Here is a 19,161-nt window from a genome sequence, read left to right as displayed (position 1 = left end):
GCTTCAGACAGAGCCCGCAGGAACACGGCTGCACACAGAACGATGTTAGATACAACAATAATCACAGCAGAGAAGGTTACCTTAGACGGTAGCTGATTTCTCGGCGAGGAGGTGGAGTAATAATCCGGCTTTTGTAGGGACGGTGGTGATTGGTGACAGCTGGTGTAAATGAGTGACAGCTGTCACTCTCTGTTGTCTCGGCGCCCTCTCATGCTTGAAGCCCGCACTCCAAGCAGGGCGCCGACTGGTGGTGGTGGGCCAGCAGTACCTCCTCTTCAGCGGCCCACACAACACATGTAGCGCCAAATCACAACAAGGTTGCCTCAAGGCGCTTCACACAAGTAAGGTCTAACCTTACCAGCCCACAGAGCAACAGTGGTAAGGGAAAAACTCCCTCTGAGGACGAAACCTCAAGCAGAACAAAGTCAAAGGGGTGACCCTCTGCTTGGGCCATGCTACAGACACAAATTACAAAACATTTCACAAAAAGAATATACAGGAAATGTTGCCGGTGCACAGGACGGTTTCTGGAAGAGATACCACACTCATCTTTGGATGGAGCCGCACCTCAGTCAGAGAGAAAAGAAAAAAAGCAGAATCAAGAGGAAGAAGCTTCATGTCATCTTTATTGGACAGTAACAACTAACAAACTATAATCAGACATTTTTCTTCTTGTTTTGCATGTTTGAAAATTCCTTGTTTTTTTTTTGTTTTTTTAATTTGATCTCTGTTATTGTTAGTTTGATCTAAGCAGTGGGTCGCCCCTCTGAGTCTGGTCTGCTTGAGTTTTCTTCCTCAAAAAAGGCCTGAGTGTTATTTGTCGGACACAGGCGGAGAACCGACCAGCGTTTGAAGGACCCAGTATAAAATAAGCAGAGCACAGTACAAAGGGTAACAGAATTTAATAAACATAACAGTGATGTGCAGAATTACAAACAAATAAGTGCGCGGTCTGGCGAGGTGGAAAGATGGTGCGCTCCCAGCAGCACAAACGGTCCGGAGCCAGAACAGTTCGGACCCAAGGACCCCGCCGACACCCCCCAGGTGGCCGCGACCAACCGAGTCTGTGAAAGAAGGAACCATAATGTGAATCCACCACTCCACACACAGAGAGACCACTCAAAGGTGTACATAAACAGCAAACACTTCCTGGCTTAATCACCAATCAGCTTCCCACCCTGCAGGCATGGAGCACCCAGTTCAATTCTCCACTGCAGTGGAAGCTGATTAAACGACTAACAGCTCAATATAATAAGGTGTGAGGGACACCACATTTACTGACTGTACTCATGTTAGTCACAAAACCTAAAGTACCTCAGGAAGTGTGCTGACGAGCGTGAGACCTCACCCCCTCCTCTTTCACAGACCATGGCATCAAACCTGGTACGGTCTCTGCATCCATGATGATGAGATGGCTCTCTAGATGACGATCTCACCCGTCTGGTCACAAGGTCGAGTCTCTGGCAAATACACACTGTGTACTCCAGACTTAAATGCAACCATGCCCCAATCCATAAAGATGCACCACAGCTGTGAGTCCTGACGAGCTGCACATGACAAGCTTCAGGTGATCAGGGTGAGGTCCTGATAACTCAGCCACACAGCCACTCAGTCCTGAACGCATGCCACCTGGAAGGAAAAACAAAAGACAGAGAACCGAAGACAGAAACAAAAGGCAGCCAGGCACCCCAGCCATACAACAGCACCCCACCCTCACGGGAAGCCTCCCGGCGACCACACAAACCTGGCCCAGGAAAAACACCCCCCTCCAGGGACCTTGGCTGGAAACAGTATCTGCATTCATCTTCCAACTGAATCTTCATTTAACAGAACTGTTGACGTCATCTCCTCTGACTGCATCTTTGCCTTTGTTTCTGACATTCAATTTGCACAGGTGTGGCCAGGAGTTCTTGAACCTGTGCGGTCAGCCTTTGTCCAACCTTGTTTAAAGTCTGATTAGTCATAAAACAAAAAAGACAAACACAAACAACCAAACCACCCCCCCCTCCCCAGAGGACCGTCCCATCAAACCCCGGGAAGAGGAGAAAAGAAAAACACAACCCAAACTTAAGTTTGCAAACAAAAAACACTAACACCCCCCCCCCCCTCCCCCCAATGACATGTAGGGACCAACACCCCCCAGAGGACATCCCGCCAGCTCCAGGAGTAATAACCACAGCCGAGGTCCCTCTGGGATCCAAAGTCACCCACGGGGACTCCCAGCGCCTCCCAGAGGACCGTTCCATCAAACCCCAGGAGACGCCCACCCTCATTACTAACAGACCCAGCCCCGGCCGTCTATGGCTAGATGGACCCACAGCCCTTTCCCCCCCAGAGGACACCACAGTCACACCCTGAGGGCGGAATCTGGGGGGAAAAACAAAAGAAAAAAAAACATAAAAACAAAACAACCCCACCCCCTCGGCGCAGTGGAAACTGGAAGTACGTCCAGTGTCACCAACCACGACTATACCCCAGAAGTCAACCGGGAGGAGTGGAACAGCGGTAATGGCAGACGGCACAAAACGGCGCCACCCCTCCGACTTCCAAACCAGCCACCAGCTGCGGGTATATTCCACTGCCCCAAACCTCAGCTATGCCGATGGCAGACGGCTCAAAGGCGCGCTGAAGCCGGAGGTGGAACAGGGAATCAACAAAAAAAAACAACACCCCGAACCCCCCCCCCCCCCCCACCCTCCCAGGTGCAGAGGTTATCCGGGAAACGCCCAGCATAACCGAACTGCACCACTCCAGCAACGCCAACAACCTACGGCTCACACGGCTGGAGCCAGAGGAGAGGAGAGGGCACAACAAAAAAAAAAGAAAAAACAACCCAATTACCCCCCCATCACCCCCCAGAGGACCGTCCCATCAAACCCTGGGAGGTGAAACCAAAAGAAATAAAAAGAAAGACTAACAGACCAACACAAGGTCACCTGAGTCCTGTCCATACTCCAGACAGCCTGCAAGGTCACGACCCCAGAACACTAATAATGTAGAAAATCCCACACAAAAACCAACTCAAAAAAACACCCACCAAAAATGAACCAACACAAAACTAATAAGTGACTTATACCATCAAGCTCAAACAAATGGAACACACCTGTTCCACCTTAAGAGCTATGATGGCAGTGTGACTCAGTCACCAACAGGGGGAGCCAAAGTGCTAAAAATAAAAAAAACCCTTTGGTAACCGAGAAAACAACTCACGCTGCTTTCCCAGTGCGCAGCTACGTGTAACACACAACCAAAATGTGCTTCAACTAAATTACGCCGGAGCTGACACAACAGACGCAGTAGCTATCTTCACCCGGGGAAACGGGGCTACAACTGTAACACAGGAAGCACAGCGACCCGTGCCACAGAACTCCGCCGTGCGCGTTCACCCATTAAAGACACACTCATGCAGCTCCCGTTTTACCTCTTATCCGGTTGAAGTGTGACGCGAAGCCGTCGCTATTCACACTCCACAACAACCCACGGATAAGGCAACAACACAGGAACACGGCTGCAAGAGAGCTCAAATCACTATTCAATAATGGGTTCTCCGACACGCACCATCCGGGCGGAGAGCACCCGCAACTGGTCCGGATAACTTCTGACGTCTGCTGCCGCCTTCCCGGCACAGTACCGCCTCTGCTACCGCTGGGTCCATGATGTGTGGCCAGAGACTGCTGTTATGTGTCGGACGCAGGCGGAGAACCGACCAGCGTTTGAAGGACCCAGTATAAAATAAGCAGAGCACGGTACAAAGGATAACAGAATTTAATAAACATAACAGTGATGTGCAGAATTACAAACAAATAAGTGCGCGGTCTGGCGAGGTGGAAAGACGGTGCACTCCCAGCAGCACAAACGGTCCGGAGCCAGAACAGTTCGGACCCAAGGACCCCGCCGACACCCCCCAGGTGGCCGCGACCAACCGAGTCTGTGAAAGAAGGAACCATAATGTGAGTCCACCACTCCACACACAGAGAGACCACTCAAAGGTGTACATAAACAGCAAACACTTCCTGGCTTAATCACCAATCAGCTTCCCACCCTGCAGGCATGGAACACCCAGTTCAATTCTCCACTGCAGTGGAAGCTGATTAAACGACTAACATAACAGCTCAATATAATAAGGTGTGAGGGACACCACATTTACTGACTGTACTCATGTTAGTCACAAAACCTAAAGTACCTCAGGAAGTGTGCTGACGAGCGTGAGACCTCACCCCCTCCTCTTTCACAGACCATGGCATCAAACCTGGTACGGTCTCTGCATCCATGATGATGAGATGGCTCTCTAGACGACGATCTCACCCGTCTGGTCACAAGGTCGAGTCTCTGGCAAATACACACTGTGTACTCCAGACTTAAATGCAACCATGCCCCAATCCATAAAGATGCACCACAGCTGTGAGTCCTGACGAGCTGCACGTGACAAGCTTCAGGTGATCAGGGTGAGGTCCTGATAACTCAGCCACACAGCCACTCAGTCCTGAACGCATGCCACCTGGAAGGAAAAACAAACGACAGAGAACAGAAGACAGAAACAAAAGGCAGCCAGGCACCCCAGCCATACAACACTGAGGGAGTTTTTCTTGACCACTGTTGGCTACATTCTTGCTCAGGGGGTTGGTGAAGTTAGACCTTACCCTTTAAATTGACTCAAAGTGTAATTAGAACTAATGGAGCCATGGGATTTAAATGGACTTACGGTATTTTAATATTTTATGTTAATATTAATGTATTACAAGATATTTATTTATTTTTTATGACCTCCTGTGGTCTACATGTAATACCTTCTAAGCCCACTAATGGGGGCTGTGGCACGCACTTTGTGAATAACTGCCCTCATGTAAATAAAGGTTAAAAATAATGACCTGGGTAAACTAGTCCACCCCAAAACCAATCCCAAATCAGACTGTGTCATCTCACAGCTATTGTTAATTTTTGTCTTGTTTTGTTTTTATAATAATAATAATCTCACTGGCTTGTCTCTTGTGAACGTTAGCACAGACATAAACTAAACATTTGGTCCATTGTCTCACACACAAAAAAAATGTTTGTTACATTTGTAATGGCAGCTGTTCCTGTCTCACACTTACAGTACTGATGGCTTATTTTGGACCAGCGGAGCAGTGGGTCACAATGTCACCAGAGCTGGACTGAACCCGGCTGACTGACCTACTTTCTGACATGCCAGCTGCTTTAATCCTGCAGGAATGTCAGTGCAGCCACTCTTCCACTGCTGGTTGCATGTTATTTTTAAAGTCTTGATCTGTATTAGGGTGATTCTTAGACTACGGGCACTTATTATGTCCTTTGATCATATTGTATGAAAAACAGAAAAAAGGGGAAATTTCACACTTTTATAGTTACCGTATTTTCCGGACTATAAGTCGCACCGGAGTATAAGTCGCACCAGCCACTTTATCCATTATAAAGAAAAATAAACCATAAATAAGTCGCACCGGAGTATAAGTCGCACCAGCCACTTTATCATTATAAAGAAAAATAAACCATAAATAAGTTGCACTGGACTATAAGTCCCATGGACATACAGGTATGTTAACTTAACATGAAAAGTTCAGATGATAATATTGTGACGGCTACCGTTTTCAGATGCATATTTCACCAGTCGTAACTTACAATCTGCAGAGTATGATTTTCTTTTTGGTGGCATTTTTTCGGGCCTTGTCCGTTGTGTTATCAGTAACGTTGAAATTTTTATGTTTCTATGGTAGTCAGAAGTCGCAGGAACAGTCACACAAGCCTTGAGTGCCCTCTCGTGAGCTGCATTTTACCTACAGATATGTTTGTATTTTGCGGACCACATTGCGAGCTGAACCATGCAGCACCTACCTGCGCAGCTCATGACCACCCAGCGGTGTCGATCCAGCTCCTTCCAAGTGCAGACGCTAATCCTCCGCCGTCGCTCAGTGCTCCCATGCAGCTCTCAGCGTCAACTCTGCTCACACTGATATCCAAGGGTTGAAGCTGTTTTGTTAGCCGTCCCGGAATAAACACCATGTTCGTCTGCTTCAAACGCTATTCACAATCTTCGACGCCAGCTCCTTCCAAGTGCACACACTAATCCTCTGCCGTCGCTCACCCAGTGCTCCCACGCACCTCTCAGCGTCAACTTAAACACTCTGCTCACACTGATATCCAAGGGTTGAAGCTGTTTTGTTCGCCATGCCGGAATAACAGCAAGCACCGTATTCGTCAGCTTCACACGCTGTGGGTGAGGTGAGGAATACGCGTCCAACGTTCTGTTCTCTGATTGGTTATCGCGACCAGCGTGACTTATAGGACGGCCGCCATATTACAGTGTCCATGATGCATTGCATTTCCTTTTCTGGTGGCCATTTTAAAACATAGATCGACTCTGTCACGTAAAATTGTTTTGTTACAGTAAATTAATTGAGATCCTACCGGTATATTTTTCATTTATAAGTCGCACCGGAGTATAGGTCGCACCCCCGGCCAAAACATGTAAAAAAGTGCGACTTATAGTCCGGAAAATACGGTATCTTTACAATGAAAGTGTGTTAAGAAATTTGTTCTAGTAGTCTATGATGACTTTTTCACCTTTTTTCAGCATCATTATATGCAAATATTGCCATCTTATGCTTGTCCCATACCCAGACTTTTGATCTTCAATGATAAAAATGAATGGTAAAGAAACGTTTTTTCTAATGTTTTAAAATATCTCTGAATAAAATATCAGTAAAATAATCAAAACATAATTGGGGTATTCAATGTCATACAACTGTTGTGATTTTTTTAAACAAAATGTAGTTGTCCCACACTATTGCCGTAATTTCCACTACAACACATAATGTCCCTTTAAACAGTTTGTATGAAAGATTGTTTGGGTAGTTTCTATGGAGATAAACAGTGACATCAGAGCACATGTATATAGTGCCAAATCACAAGAAACAGTTGCCCCAAGGTGTTTTATATTGTAAGGCAATGGTGTGGTGGAAATTACATTTACAAGGCCAATAGTGCCCGTAGTTAAAGAATCACCCATTAATTCACATCACAGGAGTGATTTAAAACTGGCAAAACTGTGTGTGTTGTGAGATTTTATGCGGCTCTCTGGCGAGTAAAGGTGGATAGAAAGATCATTCCACAATCAATAACTTCAAGAACTTATCCTGGTGTCACAGTCTCAGCGCTCCAGGCTGAGCACAGCCGTGCAGCAGCACTCCAGGTGCAAGTAGTGTAGGGGAGACCGGGGCCAAAGTAACATTTTACATTTATATTCCTCTGACACACTGTTTCCTGCATTTGAGGGCCAAATTTTGTTAAGTAAAGCCATTTTTAAAATCTTTTTTACAGCCTTACTTTAAAGCCATAAGAAATGAGGCATCAGACCAAAACACGGAAGCGTGTAGAAATGTGTGTCACCACACAGGAGCTAATTTATACACAGCGGTTTACTATAGAAAGTCTTTACAATTTTTTTTTAACTTCAAGATTAATTTCTGATTACATTTTGAAGTTAAAAAAAACACCAAAAAAAAGGCCCTTTATAAGTCCATAAATCAGGGTTGGCCATGTTCGGTCCATTTTTCCCTCAAAATTCTACTCACAACACCCTACAACATGGGAAAAAAGCATTTTTGTTGAAATTTTTGCAAATTTGTTCAAAAATAAACTGAGAAATCACGTGTACATAAGTATTCACACCCTTTGTTCAATACTTTGTTGATGCACCTTTGACAGCAGTTACAGCCTCAAGTCTTGAATATGATTCCACAAGCTTGGTGCACCTATCTTTGACCACTTTTGCCCATTTCTCTTTGTAGCACCTCTCAGGTTGGATGGGGAGAAACCGGCTCCTGGTGTTCCCAAGTAGTCTCTCAGCCAAATACTGTTCAGAACAAGCTGCACATCACTTCAGAGAGATCTGTCAGAATCTGCTGGGCTCTGAGCAGCACAGCTATGGCATGGACATGAAACGAAGACACAAATGACAAGAGAACTCTGTATGATCAAGAAATAAAATGTTTCTTGATCTTTGTGTTTTCTGTTATCCCGTTGGATTTCTTCGTGTGCCACTCTCCTTTGCTTGACTGGAAATTGGATTTTCCACAGGACCTTAGCTTCGGTAGTCTCTCCATGTCTTCTGGGAATTGTTTCAAAGCTTACCCTTTGGTCTTGACCTGAATTTTAGAGAATAATCCATAAGACATGATGATGGTCTTAAAGACAAGAAAACATGCATAGCGAAATCTTGGTTGGCCATTTATTTGAGCTGAAATAACATGATGAGTCTCAGCTTTATTAAAAGTGTTTGTGTTTGATTTTTGTAGTTTAAGAGAGAAGTCTGATTTGTTTTGATGTGATGAATGTGATTCGGATGTTTATGGTGTGGTGGGGGCTCTGGGTGGTATGGGTCATCTTCTGGGTGGCTGGGGCTTGTGCATCCTTGGCACAGGCAGTTGAGGCTTCATGTGGCTGTGGTCCAGGGACCATGACCTTTAACCAGATGTTGCTGGCTCTTGCTCTGGTGGACAGTCCCAGGCAGGGCATTGGGCCCACTCTGCTTGGTTTTTGATTCTGTCTGACTTTGGGACTGAGGGTCCATGTCCTGTACCTCATGATCACAGGTCTGGTCTGCAATCCCTGTGGTGTCTTCTCTCCTCCTGGTGATGTGGGCTACTGTGTCTATCCCTGTGTGTCTCCTAATGGTGGTGGAAGTGTTCTATGGGGTGTGTGTGTGTGTGTGTGTGTGTGTGTGTGTGTGTGTGTGTGTGTGTGTGTGTGTGTGTGTGTGTGTGTGTGTGTGTGTGTGTGTGTGTGTGTGTGTGTGTGTGTGTGTGTGTGTGTGTTATTTATCTCTGTTATTGCTGCTGTTTTGTTTAATTAATGAAAAACTCAAACCTGCTAGAACAATAGAAATGGTAAATATTCTTAACCAGCTGTGACTCATCCCGGAGTGATGTACAGACAAGGGGAGAAGATGAATCACAGGTTCAAAGTGGAAACATCAGTTATTCAGTTCTGCTTTTTGTGTCCCCAGAAGAATCATGTTCTGGTTTACACGTCTGCGTGGTACGTTGACCTGTGATTTTTCTCTTTTGCTGTTTGTCTGTGTTTGTCGGTGGGACATTAGGACATCTTTGAGGACATCTCTGACCATGTGGAACAGATTCATGCCTTGCTGGAAACAGAGTTCTCTCTGAAACTGCTGTCCTACTCCGTCAGCGTTATCGTTGATATCAGGTGGGTTGATGCGGACTGCAACAGCTGATACTTATTGATGTGCGTGCACCTGTTTGATAAATGCAGGCTTTCTTTGTACATCCACACATACTGAATTTTTTTCATATGACACCATTTAGAATAATGTCTGCACACAGTTTTATAAATGAGGGCCCTGGAGATAACTAATGCATCAGACTTCTGATGTCAATGACAGAAGTGCTGCTGTCGCCTGGAGGCCTTGTTTCATGTTTCTTATGTGTATTATTCTTTTAGTTGCACAGAGGAAATGTAATTGTGTGTGCTAACTTGGTCTTTTGGTCTGTTGTAATGTCCTCTGTAGGACAGTGCAGCTGCTGTGGCACCAGCTGAGAGTGTCAGTTCTGGTTCTGAAAGAGCGTCTGCTACAGACTCTTCAGGACTCAAACGGAAACTACACGAAACAGACTGACATCCTGCAGGCCTTCAGACATGAACAACAACAGGTACACAAAGAAACACAAAAGACTTTTCTCTCTCTGCATGTTTGCCCTTTCTTTGTAGTGCTTTTGGTTTTTTGTTTTTCACTGTTAGTATGACCAGAGCAGATGGCCACCCCACTGAGTCTTGTCTGCTTGAGGTTTCTCCCTATAATTAAAAAAAAAAAAAGAAAAAAGAACACACACCTGGGGGAGGTTTTCTTACCGCATTTTCCAACATGTTTACTTATGGACTGGGTCAGGATTAAACCTTACTTGTGTGTAGCAACTTCGGGTGATTAAAATAAAAAACTGAATTTCAGTGGCAAAGAGCTATACCACAATCTAGAGACCTTCATATACACACAGCAGGTAGACAAAGACCTACCCAAAGTAACACATCCACTTTCTGTTATTTTAAACACAACATGCGCCCTCCAGAAGACAAACAGTGAGACAGACGGATATAACATGAGCACTCCAGAAGAGAAACGACAAGACAGACGGATATAACGTGAGCACTCCAGAAGACAAACGACAAGACAGGCGGATATAACGTGAGCACTCCAGAAGACAGACGTCAAGACAGACGGATATAACGTGAGCACTCCAGAAGATAAACGACAAGACAGGCGGATATAACGTGAGCACTCCAGAAGACAAACGACAAGACAGGCGGATATAACGTGAGCACTCCAGAAGACAAACGACAAGACAGGCGGATATAACGTGAGCGCTCCTGAAGACAAACGACAAGACAGGCGGATATAACGTGAGCGCTCCTGAAGACAAACGACAAGACAGGCGGATATAATGTGAGTGCTCCAGAAGACAAACGACAAGACAGACGGATATAACGTGAGCACTCCAGAAGTCGAGCAACGAGATGGACAGATGTCCTGGAGGCCAACCTCTGACATTTCTTGGTGCAGCTAAATTGGACTTGAGGATGTCCTGCATTTCTGTCAGCAAGCTCAAACAATGCAAAAGCCTCGACTGTTCACACTTATTGTTTCTGTGTTTATCTGCAGTCTTTTTGGTGCACAATGAGCTCTTTTGTTGAAATAATTCTCCACTTAGTGACTTAGTTAATTATCAGTGGGTGGAGTCAAGGAGATTTGGAAAAGATGCAGGAAAGGTGATCTCCAGGAGGAGGGTTGGTGACCTCTGCTGTATGGTCTGAACATGCTAGTGCCTGGGACAGTTTGTCTCGATGGCTGGCCGCTGCTTCTGAAGAACGCCACTGTGTAAATAAAGAGAAACTGTATGGAACATGGAAGCAGGGGTGGCATACATGTGAAATTAAGGCTGCTCTGGAGGTAAAGGATGAGCCACCAACATCTGTGTGTCAATCGTACCAGAATGGATATTTCATGTGGTCCAGATTTTTGGAAACTGTGTTCTTTTTGCCAGCATCAGCACAGAGTGCCCAAAAGAAACCCACACACAAGGTGGGACACAATCCCAGGACCTTCTTGCTATGAGGAAATACTGATAACCACTAAGCCGCCGTGTGGAACTGAGGGAGGTGTCAGTCTTTCAGCAATAGAAAACCTGTTGTTTCAGAACATTGCTGACAAGATACCTTGGGGGACATTTGTAACAATGGAAAACATATCTCAGTGTGAATTGACATCATTATTCAACTCAAGAAAATGTTCTTTCTCAAAATATAAGAATTCCCTCCAGATGCCAAGGCTTTAGGGACACCGCTATTTTTCATTGAACTTTCATTTTAATTCACAGCCAGAGGTTGCAGCAGGTAGATGGTTACATTAAAGAGCCGGGGACGGACCAGTTGTCTGCCTGAATGGTTGCCATCCAGGACCCAAGGTGGTTCTGTGGTGTCGTGGATGCAGTGAAGGGCAGCACCAGTTCGCGCTGCCGATCTTGACTTGAATGTCATGAGAGGCTTCAATGGCATCAGCTGCGCTCTGTGACAGCTGACATTTGACACCGAGCCTCGTGGACGACTCGCCTCAAAGTCACACAGGGACAAATAGTTTGTGCTCTTCGGGAGGAGCACATGTATACAGCTGTGCTGGATTTCTCACATGGCAGAAGGAGAGCATTTGTTGAAATGGAATGTGAAACTACAAAATAAAGGTTGGAGCACAATAAAACAACAGACGTTTTGCTATCATCATAACACACAGCTCGACCTCAAGTTAAAAACAGTAAAATATTGTACTTTCTGGACTATGTCACAGTTTTGTGGGGGTTTTTTTTAAAAGTTTTTGTTTATGTTTTGTTTTTAGTTTGTTGTTTTTTACTAACTTGTACACTGAAAAATCCTACTTTCGTTATTATTAATATGTATTTGTCACAGACATAAATGAGCGAAGCTCTACAGCAGTGATTCTCAACCGGGGTGCCGTGATCAATTGTCAGGGGTGCCGTGGGCAATTATCAAATATCACCATTATCGGGTGTATGTGCTGTAATAGTGTGGCAGATGGTGTAATGCTCTTTTATTCCAGTAGATGGCAGCAAGGCGCGCAGTAGCGCTGAGCCGTGTGCCGACAAGGAGGTGTGATTGCCATTTTAATTCCGGGCAAGTTAGTGATTTGTGTGCGTAGAAGTTCACTTAGTCTCGTCAAGAAACAGGTGGAATTTGCTGAAAAGCTGTGCATGTTGGCAGTCACAAACGGAAGAACAAGAGAGACAATATTTCCTTCCATAAGTAAGTGGTTTTGGTTATTGTTGTCACTTTGTCCGTGATATTTGGATGATAAACAGCTGTATGTTTCCTGCCGTACCTGTGTCACCCGATGACACGGATCATTAATTTCACTTATGTCTAGTTGATATTTTCCACTGCTAGACCAATGTCCAGTTAAAATTCTTGTCGTTAGTGACTAAAAATTGTTCGACAAGACTGGGGAGTTTTTTTTTTGCACCTTAAAATAATGAGATTAATGACCCGCGCTGTGCTGCCACACACACAGAAATGTGCACACATACCGCTGACTTCATGAATGAAACTCGGTCAATAAAGGATAATTGTGTAAAAATATAATATATATAAATGTATTGTGATGGTTTTAGGAGCCGCGCTGCTGGGCTGAGCTGCTGCTGTTCAACGCAGCGCGGCTCCTAAAACCATCACAATACATTTATATATATTATATTTTTACACAATTATCCTTTATTAACAGCGCAGATCCGTGTAACTTTCAACACTAATATTTGTGAATGTGTGGGTGTCAGAGTAAGTTTAATACTTTCCTGACATAATTTAATGTAATTTAATTTTACTGGCTCGATATCCAGGACAAAATGGCATTTTAACACGTATTTTGCGAGCATTTTTGAGTGTGTTCAGTCGCGAATCTCCATTGAAAATGCATTAACATCCGGGTACTTCGTCAATATTTTGCCCGGTTAGGAGACGTCATGTCACTGTCCATGAAGGGACGTTTTCGTTTAATGTGCAGCATTGGGACTGCGCTCTCTAGTTCTTATATACAGCTCCATGACTATAGTATACTATGTTACGTCATATCTGTACCGCACGTGTTGCTAATGTGCTATCGCACCGTGTAGAGACAGTCGAGTTAGTGGTGCGTGACACATGACAGTGGTGTGCCGCAGGATTTTGTAAATATAAAAAGGGTGCCGCGGCTCAAAAAAGGTTGAAAATCACTGCTCTACAGCATCTCACCATTTTTTTTTTTTGAGCTAATCCTTCAGTGGAGCATTAGCATGGCTAAAAACTTTCAGCTTTTTAAGCATTTTTCTTTTTTTGCCTTTCAACTTCTGGGGGAGCTCCGAATGTACATAAGTATTCACACCCTTTGCTCAATACTTTATTGATGTACCTTTGTCAGCAATTACAGCCTCAAGTCTTCTTGAATATGATACTACAAGCTTGGTGCATCTATCTTTGGGCAGTTTTGCCCATTCCTCTTTGCAGAGTTGTCCTGAAGCCTCTCCTTGGCTGTGCACTTAGGGTCATTGTTCTGCTGGAGGTCAAGAGCGCTCTGGAGCAGGTTTTCATCCAGGATGTCTCTGTACATTGCTGTATTCATCTTTCCCTAAATCCTGACTAGTCTCCCAGTTCCTGCTGCTGAAGAACATCCCCACAGCATGATGCTGCCACCACCATGCTTCACTGTAGGGATGGTGCCTGGTTTCCTTCAAATATGATGCCTGGCATTCACACCAAAGAGTTCAGTCTTTGTCTTATCCTTCAGGTCCTTCAGGTGCCATTTGGCAAACTCCAGGCAGGCTGCTACGAGCCCATTCCTAAGGAGTTTTCAAGACCCAGAAACTTCTGCAGAACTTACAAATCGTGGCTCTTCTTCATTGCCAAATTCCCAAGAGGAGCTTGCCAGCATATGTCTGGTTAGCCCTTTCCCTCTTTGGTAATATTTGTTTAATTGGCTCTGGGATTATTAGTTTTTTTTTTTTAGTTCTGGTTTTAGTTTAGAGGCAGAGGATGCAGCTGGTTGATAAGTAACTAACTTTTCAGCTGCCACAGTGCTGAATCTTTGAGCACTACTTTGCACAAAATATTTTTTTTCTCTTTTTTTCCTTCATTAGGTGCAGATTCAGTTGTAGTTTTGGTTCCAGTTTTTTGTTTTTTTTTTGTGATCCCTGTTCATCATGTCAAATTTCCCGGATAGAGCCGGGACTTGGAGCTACGACTGTTACTCTCTCGTATTGACTAGTCATACATGTTTGCGTCACCAGTACTCTTTTCTCTCTAAATTGGATTTGAGCACAAATCCAAACTGGAATGAGCTCTTTTGCCTGTTCTTGTCTCTTTCCATATGATTTGGTTCAAGTGTAACTGAAAAGAGTTAGGTTTGGTTTACGACTTCCATGATTTGGGCTCAGATGAGCACAGTGGCACATGGTGTGTTGTGACATGGTTAATGTTAACAAGCTAAAAATAAATTTGTTTCAGACTGGTCTGGATGATCTGACGGAGGTGGATGACTGTGGTCAGCTGACCATCCGCTGCAGCCAGGACTACTTGTCTCTGGATTGCGGGATCACTGCCTTTGAACTGAGTGACTACAGTCCCAGTGAGGAAACTGAGGCTCAAGTAGTTGACTCAGTGGGTGAGAACTCTTCCCAGCAGCAGGTACCTCTACAACCTGGAGACCTAATCCTGGAGGTGACACAAACTGAGAGCGAAGTATCAAACCAGGACAGTTTACCTCAACTCATCAGCAATGTGGACATCCAGAGGACCGCCCACAGAGTCTCGCTTAACCATGTCCACTCTCCATCAGTAATATTCACAATGCAAAATGACATGTCCAATCACAGTGAAAGTGTGAAACGCCCCCTACAGGGCAAAAGCTATAGCAGCGATGTCCCACTGTCACAGCCATCGCTGCCGAAGAGAGCTGCTCTGTTCTCAGATTGTGGAACCAGAGTGAAGGATTCAGATTGGCGATTGGGAAAGGTCAACCCACACTGCATCCTCCAAGTCAACCCTGAGCTGAGCCATAGTTCTCCCTCTGTGATGGAACAAGAAGACTGTTCCAGGTTTTGGTTGGACCTCGACTCAGTTTATCCAGAAAATGTGTCTCACTCCTGTGACAGCCTCCAGGTTTGTTCTTCTTTTTAATTTCTGCTGTTGTTTGTTGTGACTTGGATTGGCAGAGCTCTAATGGTGTCCAAATATTCTTGTTACTCTACAGTTGTAATCAGATGTTTGCATACGCTCATCATGGGCATGAATGTCATGGTAATTTTGAGCTTTTCATGATGTCTTTGAACTGTTGTTTTGCCAGGGTGGGATGATTGTACAACAGATATCATCAGTGACTTTAAAAAACAAGAATCGTGTGCACAAGTTTGACTTTACTTTGGATGTTCTCTAATCTGTTTGTTTTTTATCTTTAAAAATACCTTTTTATGACAGTATAATACAAGGTTGATTAAAACGTTATAATTTACTGGTCATTTAACCAAAGGATTAATCAGCTAATTAGAAAATAATTATTAGATTAATTGAATAAATGATTGTGATTAATAAAATTGATGAATATAAAACACAGATTAGAGTAAATAATGGTGAGTAGCGGAGCTACTTACGAATATGTTATGATACGGTTCTGTGTAAATGAAATTGAATTAGTTTACTCTCAGGTGGTGTTACCTCCACTTTTGGCAAACTTCTCAGACTGAGCGAAATCATCACTCGTGACACTGAGTCGTGACACTGGATTAATACAGTTCCATACAGTTACTGCTGCTTCACAAAGATACGTCTAGTGAGCATCAGCCATGGCTGATCAATAAAAAAATTTGCCTTTAGTTGGCACATTTAATCAACTGAATGATTAACTGGTCGAACGGTAGTTGACTAGACAAATAATACATTGAGCATTCGTTACAATTTTGGACAATGAGCCATGGGACATTTGGGTTGTCCTCACGTACTCATCCACACAGTGAGCAATCCAGAGATTATACTCAGATTCGTGGTTTGATATCTGGTCTGTAGGAACGCTCATCATTCCACCAAAATTTTAGCACAGATCTGGATCAAGGGATGAATACCATCTTTGATCCTGTTTGCTTTGTACCTGTAATTGTTATTAAAGGTGAATGCTTATGATGAGGATCAAAGTGGAGGCTCAAAATTCAGGAATATGATCAAAGATCGGGGATTACAGCAAAATTCCACAATTGGGACAGAAGTATAGCAGCTATGATCAAATATCAGTGATCAATGGAGATCAAAGGTTGAGGTCAAAGACAAGAAATAAGGATCAAAAATTGGTAACACAATCAAAGATCTGTGGTTGGAAAGTAGGGTTCAGCTAGTTTCACATCATATTATACATGACTTTAAATGACGTGAACTCCAGGACCCTCAGTTATCAAACTGTACATAGAAAAGGTTCTAAATCTGTTGTGTTTTTGGTGGGGTTGGTGGATACAAATATCTGTCATGCCTTTTTTCACACACACACACACAAAAAAAGCTGACTGAAAAGTCTTGCCTCCCATGTGAATTCTCTGACATCACAGGTCATGAACTGGCGAAACCTTCAGACAAGCTGTGAGAATTCCAGGCAAGGAGGAGGTCCAGAGGGGAGCACCCAGATATCAGTAAACGATCAGAAGTTCCTGTCTGGGGCCTCAGTGACAGCAGACGACCCCAAACATCACCAGGAATCCTGTCAGGACAAAACGTCAATTTGCGTAAGAGGACAAACAAACAGCAGGAAGGACATTGACTTCTCGTGCTCTTCTTCGTTGAGCGTGCAGCACCTCTCCTTGGACATGGACCCGTCTGCAGAGGAGTCTGATCCTCGACCTCCCCATCGCAAGACAGAGATTCTTATCTGCCAGGAGCAAAATGCAGAGGTGTATTTACTTTATGGAGATGAAAAAGATGTGGATGAAGAAATTAGATGTCAGGTTTTATGTACAGGGTGACTATTAAAAAAAAACCCAGAACCCATAAAATTTGTAATAAATTGCACAAAGGTCCAGGCAATTTCTTGAAATTTGTTGGACTTAAACTTCAGACTGTGTACAGTCATTCCCCAAAGTTTCAGTTATCTTGGTCGCTTTGCATAAAAGTTATGTTCTTTCAAAATTATTCTCCAAATGGTATGATTTGTTGGTGAAACAGGCCTCCAGGCAAAATGTCTTTTTCTTGGTTGACCAAGACCTAAAATTTGCTGCCCCTCTGCAGGATTTATTCCAAGTTTTCTGGGTTCTGTGTTTTGTTTTGTTTGTTTTTTTTTGAGTCAGCCTGTATTAGAACTCCTTTTCACATTAGTTCTTCACCTCCTTTCTTGTCTGCTTTTCTCCTTCTCGAACCTCCTTTTCTGCTACAGCAACAGGCCCACATTTCCAGCCCGCTCAGGGAACACTGGTATGGCTCAGAGGAATTCCTTGCTCTTCCTGCTCAGCTTTGTCAGATGGAGATTTTGGATCTGAACCTGGAATCTCAGACTCTTTCTCTGGTGTGTGGAAAGTTTTAATTTCTTAAGATGCCATTGTTGAGATTGTACTTCTGTCTATTTTCAACATCTCTCAAACTGTCTTAATTGTTTTTCAGAAAAACATTCAATGAATGTTTTTCAAATTTGGTGTAGATGATCTTTGGGGGGCTGTCTGCTCATTGTAAATTGGATTTCATGATTGAATCCCTGTGGGCCCCAATTTTTCACACTTCAATTTATTGAAGAAAAGCTGTTCATTGACTTTTTCCTCTACGTTTGCATAAAGATTCTGTGAAGGCTGCTTAAATAGACAAAAAAAAAATGCTATTTTGTGCACGTCTCAGTTTATAGTTGGAAAAAAGTTTTGTTTTGTTTTTTTTCTTGATTTTTTTTTTTCTCTCTCTCCATACAGATTTGTAGAATAATGTTTACCTGCACAAAGAGTTCCATTTACTTTGAATAATGAACTGAATTGAATTAATGCAACTTCCCCCATATTGGTTCAAACTTAAAGGATGTCAGGGTCTCTCCAACTTTCTTTTTTATTTTTATTTTTTGTGGGGGGGTGGGAGGAGGGGGTAGTATAAAGTTTTATATCACACGTAAACAGAGCTTTGTCAGTTGATTTGATTTTATGGCACGTGGCATTTAGTGTTTGCCTCATTGTATGAGTGATGTCCTGTACCATGCATGAGGTGTGTTTCCACTCAGCAACGCTAAGCTTAGGGTGCTATCTCACTGGGCTATAGATGTTGAAGAGTCAATTCAATTTCAATTTATTTTCCTTTATATAGCGCCAAATCACAACGGCGTTGCCTCAAGGTGCTTCACACAGGTAAGGTCTAACCTTACCAACCCCCAGAGCAACAGTGGTAAGGAAAAACTCCCTCTGAGGAAGAAACCTCAAGCAGACCAAACTCAAAGGGGTGACCCTCTGCTTGGGCCATGCTACAAACATAAATTACAGAAATAATTCACAGAACAATTCACAGACGAATATACAAGAATTGCTGTTGTTGCACAGGACAGGAGGGTCGCCAACACATACAACTCCCATCTCTGGATGGAGCTGCACCTTAAACAGAGAAAAAACAGAATCAGGCATCAGAAAGACAAAAATACTGTATAATTTGCCAGCATTAATCAACAAGAAAAACAGAAGAAATACTAAGGTGATCGCTGGCCGCTAGTCCTAAGCTTCACTAAAAGACCCAGAATTTAGGTGAAGTTGAGGCCACGGCCCGCTCCAATTACTAATAAATGAATTAAGAGTAAAAAGCGTAAAACAAATCTGTACCAGTATGCTAGCCATATGAAAGGGAAAATAAGTGCTTCTTAAGTCTGGACTTGAAAGTCTCCACAGAATCTGATTGTTTTATTGATGCAGGGAGATCATTCCACAGAACAGCGGCACGATAAGAGAAAGCTCTGTGACCCGCAGACTTCTTATTCACCCTAGGGACACAAAGTAGTCCTGCACCCCGAGAACATAAAGCCCGGGCCAGTACATAAGGTTTAATTAGGACAGCTAAGTAGGGAGGTGCCAGTCCATGAATAATTTTATAGGTTAGTAGCAG

The 19,161-nt window shown here is 43.7% G+C and overlaps 1 protein-coding gene across 1 annotated transcript in view; it reads left to right on the top strand.

Annotated features, from left to right (window-relative positions):
* Positions 1-19,161, top strand: part of akap6 (A kinase (PRKA) anchor protein 6) — a 103,937-nt gene that overhangs the window by 22,825 nt on the left and 61,951 nt on the right. The window contains 5 exon segments of the mRNA XM_034195123.1: positions 9,116-9,225; positions 9,548-9,689; positions 14,575-15,228; positions 16,659-16,997; positions 17,477-17,605. Of these exon segments, the coding sequence (XP_034051014.1) occupies positions 9,116-9,225; positions 9,548-9,689; positions 14,575-15,228; positions 16,659-16,997; positions 17,477-17,605 (1,374 nt within the window).

The sequence above is a fragment of the Thalassophryne amazonica genome, chromosome 19 (assembly GCF_902500255.1).
Source record: "Thalassophryne amazonica chromosome 19, fThaAma1.1, whole genome shotgun sequence".
In the NCBI taxonomy this organism is placed as follows: domain Eukaryota; kingdom Metazoa; phylum Chordata; class Actinopteri; order Batrachoidiformes; family Batrachoididae; genus Thalassophryne; species Thalassophryne amazonica.
The sequence above is the reverse complement of the archived record's forward strand: the minus strand, read 5'-3'. Positions and strand labels throughout refer to the sequence as shown.